The following is a 25,331-nucleotide window of genomic DNA, read 5'->3' as shown; positions in this document are numbered from 1 at the left end:
GACACAGCTTTCCTCTTAGCTAGATCACCTTTTATTAAATTATTTACCTCCTGATTGATACACAGGCATAACCCCTCTTTGAATTTTAAAAGAGAGCCTGGTTTTACACATGTATGTAAAGTCTGATTGCTGGCTTTTAATTTATATCAGCTACATAACAAAATATGACCTTCATCTTAATACAGTACAGCACATTTCTTTCTGTCGAAGACATTGAGTAGTTTTCACTATATCTGTGGTTTGTGTAATTATTACAAAAGTTGTATACAAAACCCTGCAAATATGCAAAAATCGCAAAATACACTCTGACAGCTAATGCTCTGAAAACACTTTATTACACAAATTACATTCAGATTCTGAAAATAGTGTTCTAACAGTGTAACCATCTAAAAATAAGACATCCCCAAAACACACCAACTGAAGGAGAAAATTAAAAAACGAATTTAAATAGAGACTTTTTTCTTTCCCTCGTTGCAATATAATGTTAGTGATTTTAAAAAAATAGAAGGAGATTTAGCAGCGTTGTCCTCATGTAGCACAAAGTTTCTCTTTACTGCCACAGGCTGAGAATGCTGAACAGGAAAGGCACCAAAGACAGACATCGGCAATGGAAGTGCTATTGGGAAAATACTGTGTTCAAGCAGAGAAGGGGGTTATTTACATCTACAGAAAAGTCTCGAAAATGCAAATGAGCAAACCTTCCATCATTAAATTAGTAGCGCGATGGAAGAAGAGGACCGTTTCTCTAGGCTATGTTCATATAAAGACAATGGCACTGATATGAACTTTTAGGAAACTCCTCAACTAGAAACAGAAGCCAACTAAATCAAAACAAAGGAAATAAAACGTGTACAGTCCCACATAGACTAGTACAGTTTACAATTAAATACGCAAAACTCTAAACGTGCTAAGGGGAAAGGAATCGGGCATTCTCGGAAAAATCTCATCAACCTAAATCGAAGGCGGGTTTTCAGGAGGAAGGAAGTGAGGGTGCAGGCAGAGGCGCTGAGTACTCCTCTTCGGACTCGCTTCCATCGTCCTCATCTTTCTCTTGGTCACTCCCCTCGGTGCTCAGGCGGTCAAACCCTTTCCGGCTGTAGCCCTTCCGGCTCGCAAAGAAGTTTCCGAGGTTTAAGCCTCCACTGCCCTTTCCTGAAGAAAGCACACAATGACATGGCACTGAGGTGAAGTTTGCACAAACGATTCTCCGTCTCCTTGTAAACTCTTAAATGGTAAACAAATTGGAAGTTGTGATGCTGAAGGGGTAGATATTAGCAACAAACAAAACAAAACACGTGACAGAGAGATACTTATCCTACAGACTCAGAAAGACATCACTCCCCTCATTTATTAAAATAAAAAGAAAGGGGTGCCTGGGTGGCTCAGTCAGTTAAGCATCTGCCTTCGGTTCGGGTCATGATCCCGGGGTTCCTGGGATCAAGCCCTGCATGGGGCTCTCTGCTTCTCCCTCTCCCTTTGTGCTCTCTCTCTCAAATAAATACATACAATCTTAAAAAAAATAAAATACATAAGAAAAAAGTTCCCCAGGATTATCCATGTGTTTCTGTAGGATTACTTCAGATTCATTTTTCAGCTCCTGCTTTTTCTGGCTCTCTGGAACTGGCATCCCTCAAGGAGCTCTTCATTTCAATGACTGTATGAAAAGGTCATCTTCACTGTGACAAGCACGGACAGGCCGACAGGAGTGACAGAAAATTTACTGAAGACAAATGAAGGCAGATAAAAGGCAGGGGAGAGAATTAGATGATACAGAAAGGCAAAGTAGAACAAACTGAAACTGGGAAATCTGCCGCCAGAGCCACACACTTTGGTTTTAGTTGATGGCTTGCCTTCTGCCCTTCACGTTGCTGTGCCGCACACAAGGAGTTTAATTTTCCGAGAGAAAAATAAGAAATAGCTCCTTGCTCTATAAAGGACATGAGCTTGTTGACTTTGAGCCAATTGTGAAGGATTCTGAAAGGTCACAGGCATACCTCTAAGTCTTCCGAGCACTCTTCCTGAACTTGCCTCAAGTTTGTGTTCAGAATCTGCTAGAAAAAGATGGCACATTTCAAAATGAGTCCCAATCACCCTCCTCAACCATGGGTTCAACTTGCAATACAAAATCAGGAATTCATAAACCAATAAAAACAAGGCCTGGCTCTCGTCTGTGTGCAGTTCTAAGGGGGGAAAAGGCAATATATTCTTGTGACGTATCTAAGGGCCAGAGCTGCGTTTGACTCCTGCTTGTGTCTCTTATAGGCTGTGCAATCTCAATAAATTGCTTCTCAGAGCCTCGGTTTTGTCCTCAGAGAACAGAGGGATCAATGACAATCCCCACCTATCTGCAGGGTTCAGACGGGATACTGCGTGTGATGTGCTCAGAACAGTGCCTGGTACATAAACAGTACGTGCTCAAGAAAGAGTCGTTATTTTGATTAGGACAGAATTAAATTACCAAGAATTTGTATTAATTTGGAAGCTCTGGTTATTATAATTCAGGAGTTTTTGTCTTACGCTTTAGTCTTTCTATGAAGAACAGAACACTGTTCTGCTTGAGAAAGCTTCGGATCCACGTAGATCATTTCTCGTTTGTGTAAGACTTCACTGAAGGCAAGGACCTACAACACTGCGTATTTTCAGTCATAATGGTGAAGTGGCCCTGCCCAGCTCCATGAAGGACGGACTTTCTTTCTTTATGGGGAGGCGGGACTCCCAGTGGACTCTCTTTCTCCCTTTGCTCTCTCTCTCTTTCTGCACTTTTTGTCCTGGCTTCCCTTCAGGGCACTCCCTTCGGGGCTATGGTCATGGGAGTGAGGCTCGGGGTTCTCCCATGAAGTCTCTAGCCAGGAGTGGAGGCAGCATCACGAGAAAAAGCTAGCAGGCAGATGACAGAGGACACGGAGAAGAGTGGGTGTGGGGAGAAATAGGCAGGAAGGGAAGAATCTGCTAAGACTGTCAGAAGGCCAACAAATCAGGCTGTAAATTCAATAAGGATGCAGGACAGCCCTCACTGGGCTTTGTATCCCCCGTGCCTAGCATGGTGTCCGCCGTGGAGATGACATACGGTAAGTACGTGCTGAATCAATATGGAAGGTCTTTGATGAGGGTTACTAAAAATTCTCATGGACTGGACAAAATCTATCCTGCACAAATACTGAAAAAGGGTGAGAGGTGACCTACTTTTAAAGTAAATGTATTAGATGGAACCATATGAAACTGCAATTTTTCTAACTAAAACATGATTGAGTAATGGTAATTTCATCTGGTGTGACCTAGGTCTCTGCCTTCCCCGCACCCTCCCGTGCACTCGGTATTCTGTAAAGTGCCACGTCCCATGTGCTTAACAGCAAACAGGGGAGACCAAACCTTCCTGATTCCCCAGCCACTCCTTCCCGTGTGTTCCTGATGCTCTGTATTTGTCACTGCATTACCACTCTCTCTTGTTACCTTTATGTCATCTCGTTTATTACGTGTCATCTTTTCTGTGAGCTCCACTTGTTTATTCAGTCATTTTTCTAACAACTATTTATCAAACCCCTAGTGCCGGGAACTGTTACTGTGCTGAGGACACATCAGTAAACAAGCAAACATGTAACAGTCTTGCTGTCGGCAGCTTCCATCTAACTCCATGAAGACAGTGGCTGTGTTAGTCTTTGCCTCTGCTCACCACAACAGGGCTCAAAAGTTCTTTTTTGAAGAGTTAACTGTATTTTTTTGCAGAGCTTTATTGATTGCAGATGAAAAGCAAACCAGTCCTAGAAAAATTCCCTTTCACAACTTATTAAATGGAATCCTCTGTTTTTTGTTTCTGTGTCCTTTTCTGTGTCAGGGCTTTGCCATGGGCACTGAATCCCTGCCACGGTCGCCTTGGCCTGAAATAGAATCAGATGCTATTTCTTGATCAAATGCTGCCTCCCACCCTGGCCCATGGATTCCTTCCCGGACGCAGCTGTAGACTCTTGCCTGAGGACCTGGGGACCCAGCCAAAGGACTGCTCCTGAGAGGTGAGAATCGAGGGTTGGATTATTTCTTGGTCTATTTGAATGTCTTGGAAAGAATCCAGCTCCTGGGTCCTATACAATGATGATGATTTAATAAAATACTGTCTCCAGTACTGGACCCTGCCTTGTTTGGTAAAGGAAGGCTGATGGCCTAAGTCGTGACTATTTAAAAACTACCAAACCATCTATTAGAGAAATAGCTGGTTTCCTGAGAAAGTTGAGGTTTAAGACAAGTATCCTGTATGACTTCTTAGGACTTTTAAAACTTTTTTACCAATGATTATTCCTCAGAGTCTTCGGTGGTATTAACTGAGCACTTACTATGTGACAGGTACTGTGATAAATGTTTTCTGTTTATTATTTCATTTAATCCTCACACAACCTTGTGAGTGTTTTATCCCCACTTTATAGATGAGGAAACTGTGGCTTGGGGAGATTAAGTAACTTGCCCAAGGTCATGTAGCTAGGAGCTAAAGCCAGACTGGGGGTGGGGGGGATGTAACTCCCAAATAACTGACCCAGGTATTCTGAGGAGTGGGCCTGTTTCTAACATCAAACATCTCCTCCTTCCTGACCCTGATTTAGACTGACTACTACTTATCTACACAGTTTCATGTGGAGACATTAACTGGGCTTACATCAATTGCTAAAAGGCAGTATTAAAGGTTATATTTTAATCTAACTATCCCAATTTCTGAGGCTTCAGATATTGTTCTACTGTGATACTAACTATAGACAACATATGGAACATACATAATAACACCAAAAAAGGCAGAGAGCACTTAAAAAAAAACACTGAAAAAAATCATGACAAAACTTTGAGGATAATCAGGCCAAACACTCTTTCAAAGGTAGGTTCCAGTTCAAGGGGCTCGTTTTACTTGCCTCCAAAGGCCTTTGATTTTTTCCACCGAATATATAAGGCAATGGCCAGCAGGACAACCACCGGAATAACCAGGAGGGTTGTAATGAGAACAATGGGCACTCCCAAGCCCGGCTCTTTGATCAGATTCTGTTTCTCTTGCATCTTCTGCAACTCTGTGGAGGCGGGTTTGTTCTCCATTTTGGTTTCAACAACTGCCTCGGATTCTTCAGGGAAAGAAGAGTTCACAATATTCAACTGACTCGAAGATCCCCAAACCCTCCCGCCCACCCCTACCCAGGCAAATCAACAACCGCTCATAAAGAACTCGTTGAGGTCAGTGCATGTGGGGTTCACATTTCCATATCTGAATCTACCAAGCTACCAAGCTACGATTGCTGTTGTGATTAGTACTTTCCACCCAGTGGTTTTGTACCTTTAAATTGGTTTTCTTTGATTCTGCCCTTTACTCCCTCTTGAGCTATAATTCCATAAAAAAGATATCCTCCTTTTGCATTTTTTTTCAAAGTTAAAATGAACAGGCAGCACAGTGCAGGGCAAAGAATTGGTGTGCATCCTGGAGTCAAATGAATCGGGGCTGAAATCCCAGTTCTCCTACAGAACTAGCTGTGTAACTTTGGGCAAGTTACTTAAATGGTCTGGGCCTTAGTAACCTCATCCGTAGAACTGTGACGATAAAAAAGACACCTCCTTCAAAACCTGCTGAGTGTGTTTGTCATAGAGAAGGTGCTTAATGAGTACATTTCCTTGAATCTTTAGTTTTTGAATCTTGTTACTGTTCAGTGAGTTATTGGTACATCACAGGCATAGTTGCACACGTTAATTCTAGGATTACAAACTGGAAAAAGAACCTTCTCAGGTTCTTTTATACAGTTCCCAGCAAGCCAGGAGGGTACACAGAGGTGCTGTATCATATTGTTGTTGGTGAAATCAGCTTATAGAACAATTTCCTGATATTGACCAGTATTGGGCAGATATTAGGCCTAAAGTGCTTTTTGGCAACTGACACAGTGAAACCATATAAGCTGCTTCAGGGATTTTTGTAACTACTGACTTGAAAATGAGGTTGAGCCTTGTGACGTTCTTGCCCTGCAGAAGCACATACGTGTACTCGTACAAAAACCCTAGTGTGCAAAGGCTAGGCGTTACAACCACGTGTTTGCCAAAAGGCTTACCGGGTTTCTGGGACTTGCGTTTTTTGGTGTGCCCTTCTACCCTATGATAGAGTGTATCACATGGCCTCAGGGAGATTTTGACCAAATGGCAGAAATAGGTGGTTTAACACTATCAGGAAAATCTTTGGTTAATGTTTAATAGGTATAGGCACAGCTTAGTAGCTTGCTGGACATTTCCCCAAGGAAGCATTTCTCAATTTACTTACGATACTATAAACACAATTTGTGAGACACACAACTGGCAGGTCCCAGCTTTTTGCTTCCATGTTCTGAGCCAGCTTCCTTCAATTCTATCTCCTGAGCACTGGCAATATTCTGTTTCAGGAAATGTTCTCATTTAATCATCACACCAAGCCTATGAGTAGGCACTCTCACCACTTTACAGATGGCCGCATAGTCCGCATTTCCTTCCCTGTACTATGGCTAAGGTGAGACCATAATGTCTCCTCTTTGTCCAGTGGAGTGGCTCTTGAAACACCAGCAGGAGAGAAGGAAAGGAATTGGCTCGTAGATTTAGATGGTTCAAATTCAGCCTGTCTAGATCTGTTTTCAAGAGGAGCATAAGTATCATTCTCACTCTCCCTGCCCACTAACTGTTGTGTCTTTTTCTTCGTGTCTGTGGAAGAGATATGCAAATTGTTCTGTTTTATTTAAGCTCTTTCTATATTTCTATAGGAAAATAACAATAAATAGAGGATAGGATTCAAAAATATACCAAAGATGTAGATTGGTAATCAAGAACTTGTTGCCTGGAAAGGATGTGCTTCTATATGAAGGTGACTATAACCGGAGCAGTTGCATAGCATTTTGTGTCATTAGTGGTTTACCTCCACCAAAGACAATGGCTGTGCCAGCTCATCTCCAGTTTCCTTTAAGGCAGAGCTAGGATTGGGCTCCAGTGAAAGGAAACAAGAACTGGAAAGTAGGTGACAGACTAACAGAATCAGTTTAGCATTCACAGAGAGTGTGCTGAGAATGAGGGAATGAACTTGCTAAGGTGCACACTCTGCACTTCAGAAATTCTTGATTTCCACACCCCTTCTGGTTCTCTGAGTGTCACCTACTAAAAATACTCAAACATTCCCACTTTTGGAACCCACTGAAGTATGCTCAGATTTTTAAAAGACACTCTACATTTTAAAGAAAGAGGGTAAAAATTTAAATTTCCCATCTAAAACAAAGAAAGCAATATTGTTCTTTCTCAGGAACCTTTAAAAGTGGAGTAAAAAGTCTGAAAAATAGTTATGATTTAAGATCCTAGGAATTTCATTCAAAGCGTTAATAATTCAAAATTCTTCCACTTTTTATTCTAAATTCCTTAATTAAAAATTCTTTAATTAAAAATTAAATTTTTCATTTGGAGCATCCCTGATGAAGGGACAGTAAAGAAGCTCTACCACTGGCTAGAACCTGGGGCTTCTGGAAGGTACAGGGTGCCTCATATGACATTTTCTATCACATAAGATGCCAGATGTATTCCACTGAAAACAAAAATGTCTTCAAACAAGCTCTTCTGGTATCCTTATAGATACTTGGAAATAAATACAATTTTGAAAAGCTGATGTATAGATAGGACGTTTTTTCCCTTCTTTAAGCACCGAGTTTAGAAAGGGAAGCTAGGTGCATTCTTGGGTGAGCTCACACATAGAAGCATGTGCATGTTTCTTTCCCCTGGAGAGAAGGGGAGAAGTCCAGAGACGGATTGAATTGGAACAAGTCAGATAGTAAAGGAGAGACATTCTTAATACAGGAGCCAAGCAACTAATACCCAGTTCATTACAGAGAGAACTGAAGGCTGAAGGTTTCAGATGGCGTACTAGCGAGTAACAAGAAAAGTGCATATAGCACCAATGAGATTAGTCTCTTCCTCCCTCCCTCCTTTCCCTCCTTCCTTCCTTCTTTCCTCCTTCCATCCTTCCTTGCTTCCTTCCTTCTTTTTTTTCTTTAATGCAATGTGCTTCCCTTATAATGTGTTGTTCTATATAAGGCCTAAGATACTAACTGCACTAGATAGTTTCTTTTTATTTTATTGAGACTGATTCACCATCATCATCTTTTATTTTGGGGAGGGAGGAGTGAAGGCTATGATTTTGGTGGGACATTGGCATACCTGTTTTGTCCCTAGCGACTTTCTTTGAAAACCCCTTTACTAAGTTTCTGATCATCACAAGTTCTCTTATCCCTGCAACTCCCTGTGAACACAACACTGGTCCCAAAACACTGTCAGTATTCATCAGTTATGTGACCGTTCAGAGTGGGGGCAAGTGTCATCAGAGGTTATATGAAGTTGGAAATTTATAAGGCTGCTAAATCTGGGATGTTTCTCCCTCTCTTTTGTAAGAAGTGGTTTAAATTAAGCTTCCAGATTTCGATAAAAGACAAGTTTTTGGAGACTCAGCATGATTTACATCCCCTTCTGTAATAAGAAAATAATCTTAAAAAAAGAAAGGTTTAATGAGAGTCATATGGGTTCAAAGAGGACTCGAACAAACTTCATTCGCATCTTATTGAAAAAGGACTGTCATGACAAGATATTTCAATACCATCTACTATTCTGCGTTCTGTGTTCTGCCACAAGCCTGGGAGGTTTTCTGACCAAACGCAGTCAGTGCACTGAGGAAAGAGGAAATGGCCTGGGAGAGCCGTGTTCATCCTTCACTGGCCAGGCAAGAAGAGATCAGTGTGGTTGAGCTGTTCTCAGCAGGTCAAGCAGTATAATGTCAGATTTTTTGGGTGGGAGTTATTTAAACAGAAATGATTTGAGGCCACTTTGAAACCCCAGAGATTTCAGAGTAAACGTCAGCCATCCCCACCCTGTAGCTCTTGGCAGAATTTACGGGAAGTGAATTGGTGGTATTCATCTCTCCTCAGCAGCATAAGAACAGTGGTTAAGAGCACAGGCTTCAGTGCCAAACACACTGCGGTTTAAACCTGGCTCTGCCACTTCCTATCTTCGCAGTAATTCTGATCTTCAATTTCCTCATATGTAAAATGGGGATAATAGCAATTATCACATGGTCGGTGGAAGGAATTACTTAGTATTTTTGTACAGCTCATTGTGCTCCATAAGGGATAGCTATTACTAATAATAATGGCTTTATTCTAGAGCAAACAACTCACCAATAATTCTATGGGTAACAATCACAGAAAAATAAAGGATCAGGCACTCTTTGATATGGGTGTGGTATGAATGCCACTCAGTACAGTCACATGGGTTGAATCTCTACAAATGCCAAACAATTGCTATTTATTTATTTTATAATATTATCTTACCCCTTTCAACCTTGAGCCGGCTATAGTCTCTTAGCTGCCTACATAAACTCCCTAAACTCCCTCTCGGTTCTTGCTTCTCTGCCATCTCTTTCCACCTGCTTTCACGAGAAAGGAAAACACGTAAGCCTACGGTTAGGTCTGAATATCGAGGTGAATCATTTGTAAAGAAACGAATAATGGAATCACTTGGCTACTTAAACATTAAGAGCACCTTTAGTGAGTTCTTAATTTCACATGACCACGTCAAAACCCTGCAGACAGTAGAACTTGTACGAATATAGACTGATCCTAGGAAAGGGAGAAAAATGATTCGACTGGGATTCCTACTAACACCAGTGGTTGCTTACCAGGAGCTAAATTCCATTTCCCATTCCGGGTAGTATATACTAAAGCTATACTTACTCGTATATATGCATATGTATGTATGCGCGGTCACACACACACACACACACACACACACACACACATGCTCCTTACAGGTTATAAGTCTCCTGAAGTCAGGCACAGTTTCATTTCCCTTAAACCCGTTCTAGTGCCTTATAGTTAGACGGCCCTCAGTAAATGTTGGGGCAAATGGTGCTAAGATTGGAGCTTAGGGAGCCGCTCATCTTTTCAGGCCCCTATCACGCTATCTTACTCACTTAGACTAGAGCCCATTAAGCAAGGCCTTTTCCAGTATACTGGATGGTATTTTTCCACTTGCCTGAGGTTAACATGCTTCTAAAAGTGACTGGCTGACTTTTTTTCTCCCTGAATGTCTCTGGCCCCCTTGTTACAGAATCACTTTCGATCACCTGAAATCAGTGAATCTGAGCCCATTATTACCACTCCAGTTACCAGAGAAAACAGTGGCAACATGCAGGTTTAAGGGCTCGGTACATAGTGGAAGTTATGGATAATTTACCAGATTACATATTTTTAGTCTGATCATTTTTGAAGTGCAATCAAGAGCCATAAAAGAATTCAGCACAAATAGCTTGGGTTTCAGAGTCATAAGAGACCAACCTTTGGTTTCCTGGACCTCAATGCCGGCCTTTTTAACTGATCGATGTTCCATTTCTATAAGCAAAGGAAAAAGAAAATCAGAATCTCCAAAAAAAGCTTGAAAACTTAAATTTTGACATTAATTTTACCCAGTGGAAAATATTTCCTTAATTCATCACATGCATTATTATATTACAAAGGAGTTTAAGACAAACCACTAATTAGGTGTCAGGTGCATGAATCCTGGATAAAATCTCCTAGTGAAAGCTGAAGTACTTCCAAACTCTTCATACTTAAAATGAGATTTTCCTTGTGGAGTTCCTAATATTGTATTATATCTGAAATATCAAGTGGTTCTGTTTTCAGGTGGACATATAGACCGATTACTAATTCTGCCATGTTTGATCACCAGTCTTCTAGCTCACATAAATAGATTTGACTAGCTAAATACTAGAATGCAAAGACATGAGACATTTGTGTAGCCTCCGATGGCAGTCTTAACTGTTCCAGAAGTATTATGTTTGAGATTTAGCAGTCGGGTGCATTCTGGATTACACAGAGAGTCCCTCTCTTTCAAAGCCGAACGCTAAACTGCAGCTTCTCAACTTGGGAAGTCTTTCCAAAATACACATAGTATCACCCCCTTCTTCCTACAGATCTCCAGTGAGGTCTGGCCGTGTGTGTTAATGAAGCCCTCCCCAGGGGACTTGGATATGCATCTCTGTTGAGTGTAGGCCAGGAGGGTGGTATCGAGAGCCTTAGACCAAAGTCTTAATGAGTTTAAGTATCATATTGCTATCTACGAAGTGAAGGTGTGGTCTAGACTTCTGAGGTCTTTTCTAGCTTGAAAGGTACTCTGTCATTTTTTAATTCTGAAAAGCCTGGGCTTAGTCTTGGAATTGGGAATTACCCATCTCTCTTTGCCTTCCTGTCTGCCTGTACCCTCTTGGAGGAGGTAGGTCGTGGGAGGCTACACTTGCAAGGGGAATGGGAAGCTATTGCTGGAGTAGAGTAGGCCACGCGCACCTCTGTGCACTTAACCTGAACTGAGTCCTTATTACAAAATGGCGAAAGCTACTCAAAGGACAATTCTGAAGATTGCAGTTACCAAATTTACTTGGGCTCCAAGATCTGTATCGTATCTGATTAAAGTTTTTGGACTCCTGATTTTACTTTTCTTTGTTATAACTTACATTTTTTCTTCACTGTGATTTTTACTTTTCCTTATTATAATTAGTATTTACCTTCATCAGTTCCCAATGTCCGTATTATTTCTCAATCTAAGATTGCCTGTTGCAGCTCCTGACACCTCAAATTTACCATTCCTTTCCTTTACTCCATCTTCTCCTATGGTTTGGACCCTGCCATATCTTAAAAGCATCTCTGGACTTTGGGTTTTGTGGCCTGTTAAGCATTTATTACGGTTGAATCTAGAAAGCTTATGTTTCTTAGTATGGTATCAGAGTTTAGGTTAGTATACTTCTCAAGAATTAGAAATAATGTCCAAATTGCAATTAGAAAATTTCCAAACTAGCTGGCTTGGTCCCAACAGAGAAGCTCTTCTGTCCCCAGACATACTTTTGAATTACATGAAATAACAGCTCGGTCTTTTGAACAAGCTGCAGTCTAAAGGGAAAACGCAGAGTGCTTCCTGCTTGGGGTAATACGTGTCTCCCACCGAGGCTGGCACTGCTCGATGCTCAGCAGCTACTGAGGGCTGAAGAGCCACACGGGAAGTGATACCAGCGTGGAAGCCAGTCAGCCCCTCTGCTTTGCCAAAGCCATCATCTCCCTCTGGAACTAAGCTGGAATTAACACTGGCTTTCAATGTAACAGACATTACTCCAGGCATCAAGAATTTCCTGTGGAGTATCTGTGGAAACAAGGGGATAACCGCCAGGAAAAAAAAAAAAAAGCTGTTTCTCTCTACTTTTTAAAAATTAATTTAATCCCTGAAATGAAACCGAACAGGTCTTTTAACAACTGCCAATTATATTTTGATTTCCCACTCCTATCAGTAAAAAGAGAAGGAAATGCAGATATTGCTTTCACATGCTTTTAGGCAACCAAGCGGAGGGAAGATACGGACGGGAATATGTCAACACCATACTTTCAGTCAAGGTGAACTTCCAGACGGTGTTGGTGTGAGCGTCTCCGACGTACACGGTCCCGTCTCCAGACGCAGCAATATCGTGAGGCATGTCAAAGTGCTGCCGAAAGAAGAAGCACACCAAGGGGGGTGAGCCTCTCCTTGAATTCTTCAGGAAAAGGCAGGAAAACAAAGCAAAGCCCACAACAAAACGATAAGCCTCTTAATCAATCAATCTAGAATTCCACGGGAGCGGCTCTAGGCCAGAGGAGCCATGCGCTCACTCACGGGCACCCGCCCGACGACGCGTGATGTATCCACCAGAAAACGTGCAGGGACCCTCACCACTGACGTTCAAGTCTTTTAAAAGCGAACATTTAGAAGATTATTGTTTTACAGTTTTGTGTACTCGGTGTTCCATTATCTACCTATGTATTTATATTTTTGCCTTCATGTTTCTTTTTTAATCACTATCACATTTGCCTGTTTTAATCTACACAAAAAAAAAGACCGAGTATAATTTTTGTTATTATTCCCATCAAGCTATCATATGCCTCCCGAAAAACTATTTATATGTTTCTGATGAGAAAAGTCATTTCAAAGATTCAGGGCATTCAGACTATTCCTGAAGCACACATCAGGAGACATGCAGCAGCAAGGGGATTGTTTTCTCTGAAGCCAGTGCTTCATATTTTCAGTCAGCAAAAGAAACAAATTGAGTGTTATCTCTAAGTACGTCCTGGGCTTGCTTGCTTTTTTTTTTTTTTTTTTTTTACCTACTTTAGATATTCAGTGTTTCAATGTCTTTCTTCCTGACCTATTTCCATTTCAAATCACTGCCATCTCAGTCATAAGGACACAAGAGATAGGGGAGCACTTTCTGTGGGGGAGCGCTTTGTGTCTTTCTCGAGGCCACCAAACGAGTTCCTGGAAGAGCAGCCTTAAAATGTTGTGCTGCTGGGGCGCCTGGGTGGCACAGCGGTTGGGCGTCTGCCTTCGGTTCAGGGCGTGATCCCGGTGTTCTGGGATCGAGCCCCACATCAGGCTCCTCCGCTATGAGCCTGCTTCTTCCTCTCCCACTCCCCCTGCTTGTGTTCCCTCTCTTGCTGGCTGTCTCTGTCTGTGTCATATAAATAAATAAAATCTTTAAAAAAAAAAAATGTTGTGCTGCTGCCATTTCTGTCTGGCGACTGAAGGTTTCAAAGGTGCCACGTGGCCACCAGTTGGCAGGACACTCTTGAGGCTAATGGACCTGTCTGAATATACGGTTCTCAAAAATATGACCAGTGCGTAAGAACAGGAGCACATCCCGACTCTGGTCTTATCAGGTGGCATCTGCCCACTTCGATCTGCTGAGTACAATGGGCACCAATGAGCCTAACGACAGTTCTTAGCTCACTTGAGGCGGGGCAGAATACACGCTGTGGAGATACTGTTATACTTTGAAAGTCATCAACAGTTTGTCACGTTGAAAAGAAAAATGAGACAGCCATGCCAACGGGGCTCATCCCTTCATACTATCAAATGAGCTGTGACAAATGTGCATGAGAAGAACAGAAAGCCAGAAATCAAAATGTTGCCTGTGGATCTCACAAGCCAGTCATTAAATGCTCATCTTTATTTTGGGTTCAGCTAATATGTGGCAACAGGCTTGCAAATTACAGGCAGTTCCTCTTCTGTACCGAAGTATGTTCTTAGGAACCGCTTTGCAAAACATATGGTTGTAAAGTGCTTCATATTTTCTGATAGGAAAAATAATATAACAGAACAAAGGTGAGGGGAAGATGTGTGAACTATTCACTGGCTAAAGATTTTGCTTTAAATAAATCACAATATGTCATCAATTCAAGGCTACAATAACAGTAAACCTCTATCTGTGGTTCTCAAATGGATCCAGGGAGCCAAGGGTTCTGTTGGAAATACTCTGTGGCCATTAGGGGGCTCAGGAGGAAGATAGCGGATTCTTTTGGGTTTTCCATATAGAGTATCATGTCATCTGCGAAGAGAGACAGTTTGACTTCTTCTTTGCCGATTTGGATACCTTTTATCCCTTTTTGTTGCCTGATTGCTGTTGCAAGGACTTCTAGTACTATGTTGAATAATAGTGGCGAGAGTGGGCATCCTTGTCGTGTTCCTGATCTTAAAGGAAAGGCTTCCAGCTTTTCCCCGTTGAGAATAATATTTGCTGTAGGTTTTTCATAGATGGCTTTTATGATCTTGAGAAATGTACCATCTATTCCTACACTCTGAAGGGAAGTTATAGAGCAATTCAGTAATGTGGCAGGATACAAAATCAGTGCTCAGAAATCAGTTGCATTTCTATACACGAATAATGAGACTGAAGAAAGAGAAATTAGGGAATCCATCCCATTTACAATAGCACCAAAAACCATACGTTGCCTTGGAATTAACTTAACCAGAGATGTAAAGGATCTATATTCTAGAAACTATAAATCACTCTTGAAAGACATTGAGGAAGACACAAAAATATGGAAAAATGTTCCATGCTCATGGATCGGAAGAATTAACGTAGTTAAAATGTCCATGCTACCCACAGCAATCTACACTTTCAAAGCTATCCCGATCAAAATACCGATGACATTTTTCAAGGAACTGGAACAAACAGTCCTTAAATTTGTATGGAACCAGAAAAGGCCCTGAATCGCCAAGGAACTGTTGAAAAGAAAAAACAAAGCTGGGGGCATCACAATGCCGGATTTCGAGCGGTACTACAAAGCTGTGATCACAAAGACAGCATGGTACTGGCACAAAAACAGACACATAGGCCAATGGAACAGAATAGAGAACCCAGAAATGGACCCTCAGCTCTCTTGGCAACTAATCTTTGATAAAGCGGGGAAAAACATCCAGTGGAAAAAAGATAGTCTCTTCAATAAATGGTGCTGGGGAAATTGGACAGCTACATGCAAAAGAATGAAACTTGACCACTCTCTCACACCATACACAAAGATAAACTCCAAATGGATGAAAGACCTCGATGTGAGACAGGAATCCATCAAAATCCCAGAGGAGAACATAGGCAACAAACTCTACGACATCGGCCAAAGCAACCTTTTTCATGACACATCTCCAAAGGCAAGAGAAACAAAAGATAAAATGAACATGTGGGACTACATCAAGATAAAAAGCTTCTGCACAGCCAAGGAAACAATCAAAAAAACTAAGAGGCAGCCCACGGAATGGGAGAATATATTTGCAAATGACACTACAGGTAAAAGACTGGTATCCAAGATCTACAAAGAACTTCTCAAACTCAATACGCGAGAAACAAATAAATCATAAAATGGGCAGAAGATATGAACAGACACTTTTCCAATGAAGACATAAGAATGGCTAACAGACACGTGAAAAAATGTTCAAAATCATTAGCCATCAGGGAAATTCAAATCAAAACCACATTAAGATACCACCTTACGCCAGTTAGAATGGCAAAAATTAACAAGGCAGGAAACAGCAATTGCTGGAGAGGATGTGGAGAAAGGGGATCCCTCCTACATTGTTGGTGGGAATGCAGGTTGGTGCAGCCACTCTGGAAAACAGTGTGGAGGTCCCTTAAAAAGTTAAAAATTGAGCTACCCTATGACCCAGCCATTGCACTACTGGGTATTTACCCCAAAGATACAGACGTAGTGAAGAGAAGGGCCATATGCACCCCAATGTTCATAGCAGCAATGTCCACAATAGCTAAATCGTGGAAGGAGCCGAGATGCCCTTCAACAGATGACTGGATTAAGAAGTTGTGGTCCATATATACAATGGAATATTACTCAGCCATCAGAAAGAACCAGTTCTCAACATTTGCTGCAACACGGACGGCACTGGAGGAGATAATGCTAAGTGAAATAAGTCAAGCAGAGAAAGACAATTATCATATGATTTCTTTCATCTATGGAACATAAGAACTAGGAAGATCAGTAGGGGAAGAAGGGGATAAAGAAAGGGGGGGTAATCAGAAGGGGGAATGAAGCATGAGAGACTATGGACTCTGGGAAACAAACTGAGGGCTTCAGAGGGGAGGGAGGTGGGGGAATGGGATAGACCAGTGATGGGTAGTAAGGAGGGCACGTATTGCATTGTGCACTGGGTGTTATACGCAACTAATGAACCATCGAACTTTGCATCAGAAACCAGGGATGTACTATATGGTGACTAACATAATATAATAAAAAAAAAACATTAAAAAAAAAGGAGGAGGATAGCGGATAGGACTTTGGGACCTCGTTCCTACTACAATCAGAAGCATTCAGCTGTAATCTTTTTAATGAACTGTTCTACTCCTTTGTGTCATTTGAAACAGAAAATCACATTGTAAGGTTTAGGATTAAGCGTAAGGATCTCAGAGTTGCGTGAATTTAAAGATCTTCCAATCCAGGCTTTGTAAACTCTACTGAGGTTTCTTCTCTCTCCTGTTGAGGTACCCTCCCTAACAAAGCCAAACTGACAAGAGAAGGAATGACAGCATCCTCCTGGGGCATCTGGTGACACAGCCCAGGGCAATCTGCTTTCAAAATCTTATATTTTGTCTTAAAAATTCATAAGGGATTTGTGTTCTCAGTATCATAATTATGTTTGCTTTAACACCAAATAATGTTTAAACTTAACATTAAGTCAAATAGTTCTCCAAGACGTGGCACCAAGTTATGTTGTAGTTTAGTGTGTCCCTTGATATACCAGTGTGCACCTCAGGGGATTAAAAGGTTAAACACATTTTAGGGTCTAAAGACTTGCATATGAGATCCAGGTGTGCCACTTAACTCATTAGCTTTGGATAAATAATTTCACTTATGTGACACTTTGAGCTCGAATACTGTCAACTCTTTTAAATTTTAATCTCCATTTTTTGTTAAGGCTGGAGAAACAACATAAATCTGGGCTTACTGTTTTTTCTTTTCTTTTTGGTATGGAGTGGCGGGGATCGTTCCCTTCCATATGAGCGGCCTTGCAAAAGAAAGAAGACCAAAAAAATAAAGGTAAAATAAAATAAAAAAAAAAATAAATGCCAGCCTGAAGGATGTGTATACAAGCAGATGTTAGGGACCACAGTCTTTCTTGTGATTTTGGGGAGAAGAAAGTGGGAGGTAACTATGTATCTTTTGCCCTCATACCTTTTTGATACCATTTGAGAGAACCATACTCTTTACTTTCCCTCAGCCTCCCTGCATAGACATAAAAATGAGCTCATACGTTCAGGCACAAACTTCTCTGAAGAATGTACCAGAAGAGGGAGAACCGAAGTACACAAGGAAGTAAGTGGTAGACAGGCACCCACAGAGCGCAGACACATCATGTAAAACTTGACTTTTGATCTGAAGGAAGAATCTCTTCTTACATAGGAGTCAATACGCCACATGATTTCCTTCACCCCAATTTAATCTTTGTGATGATAATGTAATTAAATGGCAATTCTGAGAGACTCATAAACTGATTTTCGTTTACTGAGTCAACACAGAATAAATTTCTATATTTTGGTGTAATAACAAGTCTTGTTTATTGAAAGGAAAAGCAAATTTCACCTTAGAGTTAGGCTCTCTTTTTTAAGTTTGCTGTACTGACTTACATATTGTGATTTATTCATTGTTGAATGTCTGGTGAATGCTAATGTTTAGGCACAAGGCTTTCTGAGGTTTTCATTCATGGCTGTTCATAAGAGAACAGGAGAATAAGGTTTTTATGAGAATAAGGCTCATTTAGAATTTAGCTTCTTACGTAGCACACAGTTTGGCTTTCTCGATGCGTATTTGAATTAAAAGTTAATGTCCCGGTTGACACAATATATTATCATTAAAAGAAAAATCAAGGCAAACACTACACTAATACAAATCGAAGACACGAAAGAAAGTTAAGTCTCTCCCTGTATCAACAGATGTGAGGAAGTTAACTCAAAGGGGCGAAACAATAAAGATCAGATAATCAGTAAGGATCTGAAATACTACTGAAGTCAAATATATATTATCAATGTAATGAATTTCTTTCTGAAGGGCTACTGTCGTTAGATACTTGATTCCTCCCTGCTTTTCAGGTGAAATAGTGTGAAAAGTCCTATTTGTTGTGTATGAATAGAAACTTACAAAAAAAAAGGGAATTTGTATTGCAGTCTTTAGTTCAGATTCAGCTTGGTTCAGTTCAGATCCTGTAGCTGTTGCTGAAACTCCCTTTGAGGGAGAGGCTGGGCAGGCTCTGTCCTGTGCTGTTCACCGTCATATCCTTAGCATCAGCACGGAGCCTGACGTGGCGCAGATACTTACTTATATCTCTAGAATGAACTTGGATCAATCCCAGCGTAGCTGTCAGTATTCTAATGGACAAATTTCTCAAATACTGAGGCATTTAAGACAAATTTTTTTAATCTAGCAAATTTGGTATTTTAAAGAAGACCGTCAATTTATGAGTATGGAGACAGAGTTTGTCCAGTGCTTCACGATACTTGTGCTTTGATCCAAGGAAAGCCAATACATCTTTACAGGTTTTGAAAAATAACTCTGATTTGCAGCACTGTAGCAGGCTGGACTTTCTAAACCAGCCATAGGTGCATGCAGGCAGCGTATGTGAATGTGTGGATCGTTCTGGCAGTCACACTGCAGAGAACGTACACCGAAGAGACGGACGGGCGATGGGCATAGTGAACCAGTCCGGCTGTCTGTAAAAAGCACTATTAGAATAAACAGTGGTAAACCATTTGTGAAGTCAAAACTAGCCTTTAGTCTCTGTCCTAAACCAAGCTTTTAGGACTTGAATAAATTCCAGGAAGTGCTATTTTCGAGTCTTGTTGCTCGATGCAGTAACAGCATACAAAAACCAAGATTTCTGTTGGATCCGAGAGAACTACAAAAGTACAATTTAACATACTGTGGTATCCTCTCTACTTGGATGAAAGCAGGAAAAGACTTATTTTTTTGGTCTTCTAACTACAGTGAATTTCAACTTGCTCTGGTGTGCAAAGTCTACTAAGAACCATAGAAAGGCACAGTGTTACTTTGCATCTGAAGAAACTAAGAACAGACGAGGATATTTATTCTAAATAAAACATAGTAATAGGAAACTCCTAAAAATGTAGCTAAGAAAGTTATCACATCTTAAAGTTTTTACAAGTCATTCAAGTACAAATTGAATGCCAAGATTCATATTTAGTCTATTCTCATGACAACGGATACCTAGGCAATGTATGCAAATACCTTGCGCACTGGCTTGAAGACATCTATAATTTCCCCGCTGGAAAAGTTCATCACAAATCCCTGTACAGGGTCTTGGTCCCCAAAGAAAGGCTTCCCATTCACCGCAAAGAGCAAACCTGTGACAATACATCCAGTTAGCCTTTCTTTAAAATATGGAGAAGACTGGCCTTCAAGTATGTGCATGTACATTACACAAACAATTAACCCTGGGTGGTCAGCCTAGTCCCTATAATTGGAAACAAAAGTAGAAAATAAAATCCTAAGCAAATCTATGTTGAATAATAAGAACAGGGGCAAACAGGTTAGTTAAGGCACTAACCTCCTTATAATAGGGAAACCAGGAACTGCAAGGCCTTTTCCACTGAGGAGGCCAGTAGAAATCAGGAACACACAGATAGTGATACAGATAGAGAGACATACGGTTATCACAGACGTCCTAGTGATAACCTTTAAGTCAGTCATTGTGGGATATCAGCTCTTTTAAATAAGTACTATATGCTATCGCTACAAGGAGCATCAGAGAAAAATAAACAAAGGCAGCAAGTGAAGTTACCGTAGAAACAGAATCATCTGATTTTAAACAACTGAAATTTGAAAATGTGAGATGCATAGTTCAGGTTCTCAAAGACCTATTTTTTTCCTAATTAAAAAAATTAGATCATCTTTTTAATATTAACTCCATGAATACTTTTTATAGCAAAATTATATTACCTAATAGAGTAGTGTTTATACAAAATAATAGAAACTGTGATGTTTGGGTTAAATAAACACTTCAGACGACTGAATATTCTGTTTTAAAGAATTAAAACACAATAAAATATATACCGCACTAAAGTACTGTCAAAGACCTTTTCATCTTTTTTTTTAAAGGATATTCGGAAAAGATTCTTTAGCATATCGTACTAAGAAAAGAATCAACACTATGAGCATTAATTACTGTTGTGCAATATTGTAGAGGGAATTCTGATTATAAGACACTGTGTCTTTGCTTAAATTCTGATTTTAATCAGATTTTCTTTCATATTCTCTCTCAATGTTTTTCTCATGTTTGATTTATTTTTATTCACTATGAACTTGATCACCCTCTTTATTAAGTGAATGGTCTTGCCAAACTTATTCTTTAAATATGAAGTAAAAACCAACATGAGAATTTCTTTTTCAGTGACACTAATGAGAGTCTTTTATTACTTTATTACTTATTCCTTGTGGAAGCCAAACTCGCACCTTTTCTGGTCGCCTGAATCTCTTTACTCCATTTCCTAAATACGCTGGGGGCTGCTTGGGAAGATAGTAGGCATATGCACCTTTAATAGTATAAGAAATGTAAATATAATGGTAATGACTACAAATAGTCAATGCCACTTTAAAAGAGGTACACATATATTTATGAAATCTATTGTACAAATTATATATCCATTTTAGAAATATATTTTTAGTTGCTCAGTATTCATGATTTAAAGAAATCTTATGCAAGTTATTTTGTAATATGAATCAACTGGAGCTTATTTTATAAAGTTATATTATTTTTCTGATTTTCTCCAAGTCAAGAAAATCTATTTTGAAAAGGAGAAAAAAAAATCCCGGATTTTATTGGTCATTTCTCTTGGCATTTAAATACAAGCCTCACTTACTTTACATATTTACCTTTAAAAAAAAACAAACAAACTTGGCCAATGCTTTTTTAAAAAATGTGAAGCAGAAGTATTTTGAATACTGTACTGATTTCATCACTCACCATCTGTTGATGATGTGTGAAGACATAATATTAATCATTTAATAACTAGAGCAAATGATCCTAATTAAGGAAAAATGAAAAATCAGTATTTAGGAGCAATTTTTGAATCCATTACAAACAGTTAAGTTTGAGTGCTTTCTTATTTCTGTATAAAGAACAGGGTCACATGAGTTGAAAATGATCGACAAGGCACTACCAGTTTTAAAATAGTTTAAGATCTGATCTCTAAAGCATCTTCAATCCTTTAATAAGAAAAACAGTTCATAGAAAGGGCATATTAAGACAAGACAAATAATTTGTAAGGATAGAGTACAGCATGACAAAAAACAAAAAATAAAGATGAAGTACCTGGTATATATGAAATTGCAAATACATTTCTTCCAAATGATGCGTGCTTAATCTCTCGCACAAATTCTTTGGTGTCCGTTGTAAAACACTGGATTCGACCATTTTCCCTGTCTGCCACGCACAACTGGCCCAAATGAGGCACGAGAGCCAAGCTGTGAGGAACACTGAACTGGCCTGGTTTAGGATTGCTCCTAGAAGACTCTACGGAAGAAAGAAAAACCTCAGGTACACAATTTACAAAATCACCCAAAGCCTGACTTTAAAGTTTTCTAATTTTCCAAATCCATGGTAGTAAACCATTAAATATCTGGGGCCAGGGGAAAAATAAGGTAAAGCAGTTTATAAGTTTATTCTATAATATCTCTTACCCACAAACACATTATGGAGTTTCTCCCTATTTGGATTAAGGTTTTGCATTGAAGCATTCTCTTTTCCTCTCACAAAACTGTGTGTGTGTGTGTGTGTGTGTGTTGTGTGTGTGTAAGAAAATTGCCAACTGGATGCATACAGAGGCCACGCTTTTCCCACTGCGGGGGACAATTACATTCAAAAGAATGTGAGGGGTGGCCAGTCGCTAGTTCCTAGTGTTACTGGCTAAGGATAACAATTAGAGATCAAGAGTCAGATGGAGTACCTTCTCCCCACTGTGTGATGAACTCTCCAGTTGGTGAAAACTGCACAATCCGACTGTTGCAGTAACCGTCTGATACATAGATGGTTCCCGTGTCTGGGTCTACAGCCACATCGGTGGGTTGACAAAAGTGATTCCGGTCACTGCCTGGTTGCATGCTCCTTCCCAGGATTAACAGAGGGCCGCCTTTACTGTTTGGATCCAGTTTGAACACCTTTTTAACAAGGAACAAAAGTCTTACCCACTTTGCATGGTTATTATGGGTACACCCCTGCCTGGCTTAGACCACTTTCACAGGCAATGAGAGTGGAGGCGCCCAGAGATTTATTTAGAAAAAGATACTTTGGAGAACTGGATGGGACTCTAAAAATCATCTGGTCTGATTCCTTCATTCTTTTTTTTTTTTTTTTTTAAGATTTTATTTATTTGGCAGAGATAGAGACAGCCAGTGAGAGAGGGAACACAAGCAGGGGGAGTGGGAGAGGAAGAAGCAGGCTCATAGCCGAGGAGCCTGATGTGGGGCTCGATCCCATAACGCCGGGATCACGCCCTGAGCCGAAGGCAGACGCTTAACCGCTGTGCCACCCAGGCGCCCCTGATTCCTTCATTCTTTAAGTGAGACCCTTAGAGGTTCAGTGATCTGCTCAAGGTCATCCAGGTAATTAGCGGTGAATGGAGACTAGTGGTGAATGCATGTGTTGTTCCACCCACCTCACACTTTTTGGTCTCTCCTTGGCTAATAGTACAATGCTCTCCAGGTAATACATGAGCAATAAGTGTCAGTAATGAGTGTCAGTCATCTCAGTAATGAGATGATGCTGGAATACTCTTACAGTTACAGCTTCTGAGTTCCAGGGTTTTTTCCCTAGTTTTCGCACTTCTTTGCCACCTATTCATAAAATGGATATTAAAGCTCATCTTTTGAGAGGAAGACCTTATGGCTATTCTGTGATGGAAACAGAACTTCCTTTAAAAACAAGAAAAATGTGATGTTTTATACATAAACATGGATGTACCTCAAGATCTTGCCTGGATTTATAGAAGATTAAAGTGGTTCAGGAAAAAACAACAACAACATAAAACACAAGTGATAAAACAGAACTAAGACCTGGGAACACAGAAAAGAAAAGCAAATGTGGAAAGCCAAGGAGGGTGGAAGGCCCATACGATTGTTACAGTTAAGCCTTGCGTCTGGCCCTAAGCTTCCTGCCAGCCCAACCGACAGGGATGACTTGATTATATGCACATTAGCTTTTCCTAGCCCTGAGTTCTAAAAGAAAAATTTAGATGTGGCAGTTCCATTTTCTTCTGATCAACTTCCTGGGTGACAGAAAAAGACCCAGATAGCTCTAGAGCATTTCGAAAGCACCACTCCATTAAGTTCCATTTGAATCAATGCCAAATGGAAGGTTACCTGATGAAGAGCCACATCTGTGACCCAGTAATTTCCATCTTTATCCACACTCAAGCCATGGGGCAAATAAAATCTGCAAAATAAAAACAATGGTCTCAATTATATAATTATTCCCAAAGCATACATGAGAAGAATCTTTTTGCTAATTAATCTGTAAAGGTAATATAAATTTATGACTTGATAAACATGTACCTGCATTACTAAAGCCCAACATAAATTAAATGAAAGTATCTGTTATAATAGGAACCCTTTGACATATCTTTTTTAAAGCATATTTTTAATTTAAATTCAATTAGCCAACATATAGTACATCATTAGTTTCAGATGTAGAGTTCAATAATTCATCAGCTGCATGTGACACCCAGGGCTCATCCCATCACGTGCCCTTCTTAGTGGCCATCACCGCGTTACCCCATCCCCCCACCCCTCCTTTTGACATATCTTAAGTGGTATTTATTTAATCCTTGAAAAATCTATAAATAAAGCCTACAATCAATTACAAATATTTATCACAAACTACAGTATATTAACACAAATAACATCAATTTAAAAACGGGTTCAAAGATCATAAATATTAACATTTTAGAAATTGTATAAAGCAAATTGTCTAGAAAAATATAAATGGATTTATAGTTTCAGTAGTTTAAATATACTTCAAGGTAATGTAATCTGTTTATATAAAATATTAAATATAGGACTCTAAAGCTTCAAGAGTGCCTCCTAAAGACAGTAAAACCCAAAGAAGACACCTGCTAGCAGACATGCTCGTCTAAGCAAAGTGAAGTGGTGTGCTGGGTAATCATTAGAGATGGTTAATCTATTTAACAATTCAACTGGGATGATCTGGGTAAGAGAACTCATTGTAAACTAATGTCGACAGAGGCTCACAGGCTTAAAGAACTTAGAATTAACAAACACATGGGCAATATCTTAATGTAGCTGTGGTCAAACGACATCTGACAAACCACAAGCTGTTTGTCAGCTTCCAGCCTTAACCATGGTGGTGACACCACAGATTTTTTTTTCATGAGCCAAGACTGTAACACCCTGAGCTTGACTAATGAACTGAACTGGATCCGTGTTTCGGTGACTGAATGTGAGGGTTATGATTCGCTTTCAACACAGACACCCCACTGCCGGCCAGGTTCATTTGGCAGCCAGTGCTCCGCCTTCCTCTGATTCCTTTCTGGAAAGAGAATGCTTCTGATTCATGGGTGCAGCACCAAGGAGACAGGCTCAAACACACTAAGTGGTAGAGCTGCTATTAGGATTTGGCCCCTGACGCGCCATCTTAGAATCCTATAAAAAAGTCTCATTATTACCATCCTTGTAAGCAGCTGCGCTCAGAATGGAGGGCTCCCTGGCTTTTCCTATGCGTAAGCAGATGGAGCAGGGTACAGTTCCTGAAGCTGCCAGGTTAAAATGGTCGAGGACACTCTGTAAGCAGGTGCCCCTTCCCTTCAGTGACCATGAATATCAGCCAGTATTTTTTTTGGTTGCCAAATGTCATCTAGGAGTAAGACCGAATAATAAGTCTTTCAAAGCTAAATTACCTATGCGTGCTAAGGAAAGCTAAAAATGACATTTGTTTAGTGCTCACTT

At 40.2% G+C, this 25,331-nt stretch overlaps 2 protein-coding genes across 52 annotated transcripts in view; one reads left to right on the top strand and one right to left on the bottom strand.

Moving 5' to 3' along the window:
• The window catches only part of GIN1 (gypsy retrotransposon integrase 1), a 54,953-nt gene extending 49,973 nt beyond the window's left edge, over window positions 1–4,980 (top strand). Inside the window, exon 11 of one of the 2 annotated variants that reach the window (XM_026498548.4) lies at window positions 3,833–4,980. Coding sequence is in view for 1 of the 2 variants with exons in the window: in XM_026498553.4 (XP_026354338.1) it covers window positions 3,833–3,852 (20 nt within the window). In the remaining variant the exon portion in view is untranslated. The remainder of the gene's footprint in view (window positions 1–3,832) is intronic. The other variant, XM_026498553.4, reaches the window with a different exon arrangement.
• PAM (peptidylglycine alpha-amidating monooxygenase) overlaps window positions 317–25,331 on the bottom strand; it is a 271,170-nt gene continuing 246,155 nt past the window's right edge. For 10 of the 50 annotated variants that reach the window (XM_048221072.2, XM_048221075.2, XM_048221062.2 and 7 more), the window contains 8 exons: window positions 23,730–23,802; window positions 22,319–22,529; window positions 21,685–21,885; window positions 19,602–19,717; window positions 12,430–12,529; window positions 10,341–10,394; window positions 4,890–5,093; window positions 317–1,152 (listed from right to left, as the gene is read on the bottom strand). In XM_048221072.2, the coding sequence (XP_048077029.1) occupies window positions 971–1,152; window positions 4,890–5,093; window positions 10,341–10,394; window positions 12,430–12,529; window positions 19,602–19,717; window positions 21,685–21,885; window positions 22,319–22,529; window positions 23,730–23,802 (1,141 nt within the window). In that variant the 3' untranslated portion in view covers window positions 317–970. Of the gene's footprint in view, window positions 1,153–1,994; window positions 2,052–4,889; window positions 5,094–10,340; window positions 10,395–12,429; window positions 12,530–19,601; window positions 19,718–21,684; window positions 21,886–22,318; window positions 22,530–23,729; window positions 23,803–25,331 lie in introns of all 50 variants that reach the window. The other 40 variants (XM_057307198.1, XM_026498539.4, XM_026498523.4 and 37 more) reach the window with 5 other exon arrangements.

This window comes from Ursus arctos, unplaced genomic scaffold (genome assembly GCF_023065955.2).
Source record: "Ursus arctos isolate Adak ecotype North America unplaced genomic scaffold, UrsArc2.0 scaffold_5, whole genome shotgun sequence".
NCBI lineage: Eukaryota > Metazoa > Chordata > Mammalia > Carnivora > Ursidae > Ursus > Ursus arctos.
Note: the sequence above shows the minus strand (reverse complement) of the source record. Positions and strands in the feature narration are given on the sequence as shown.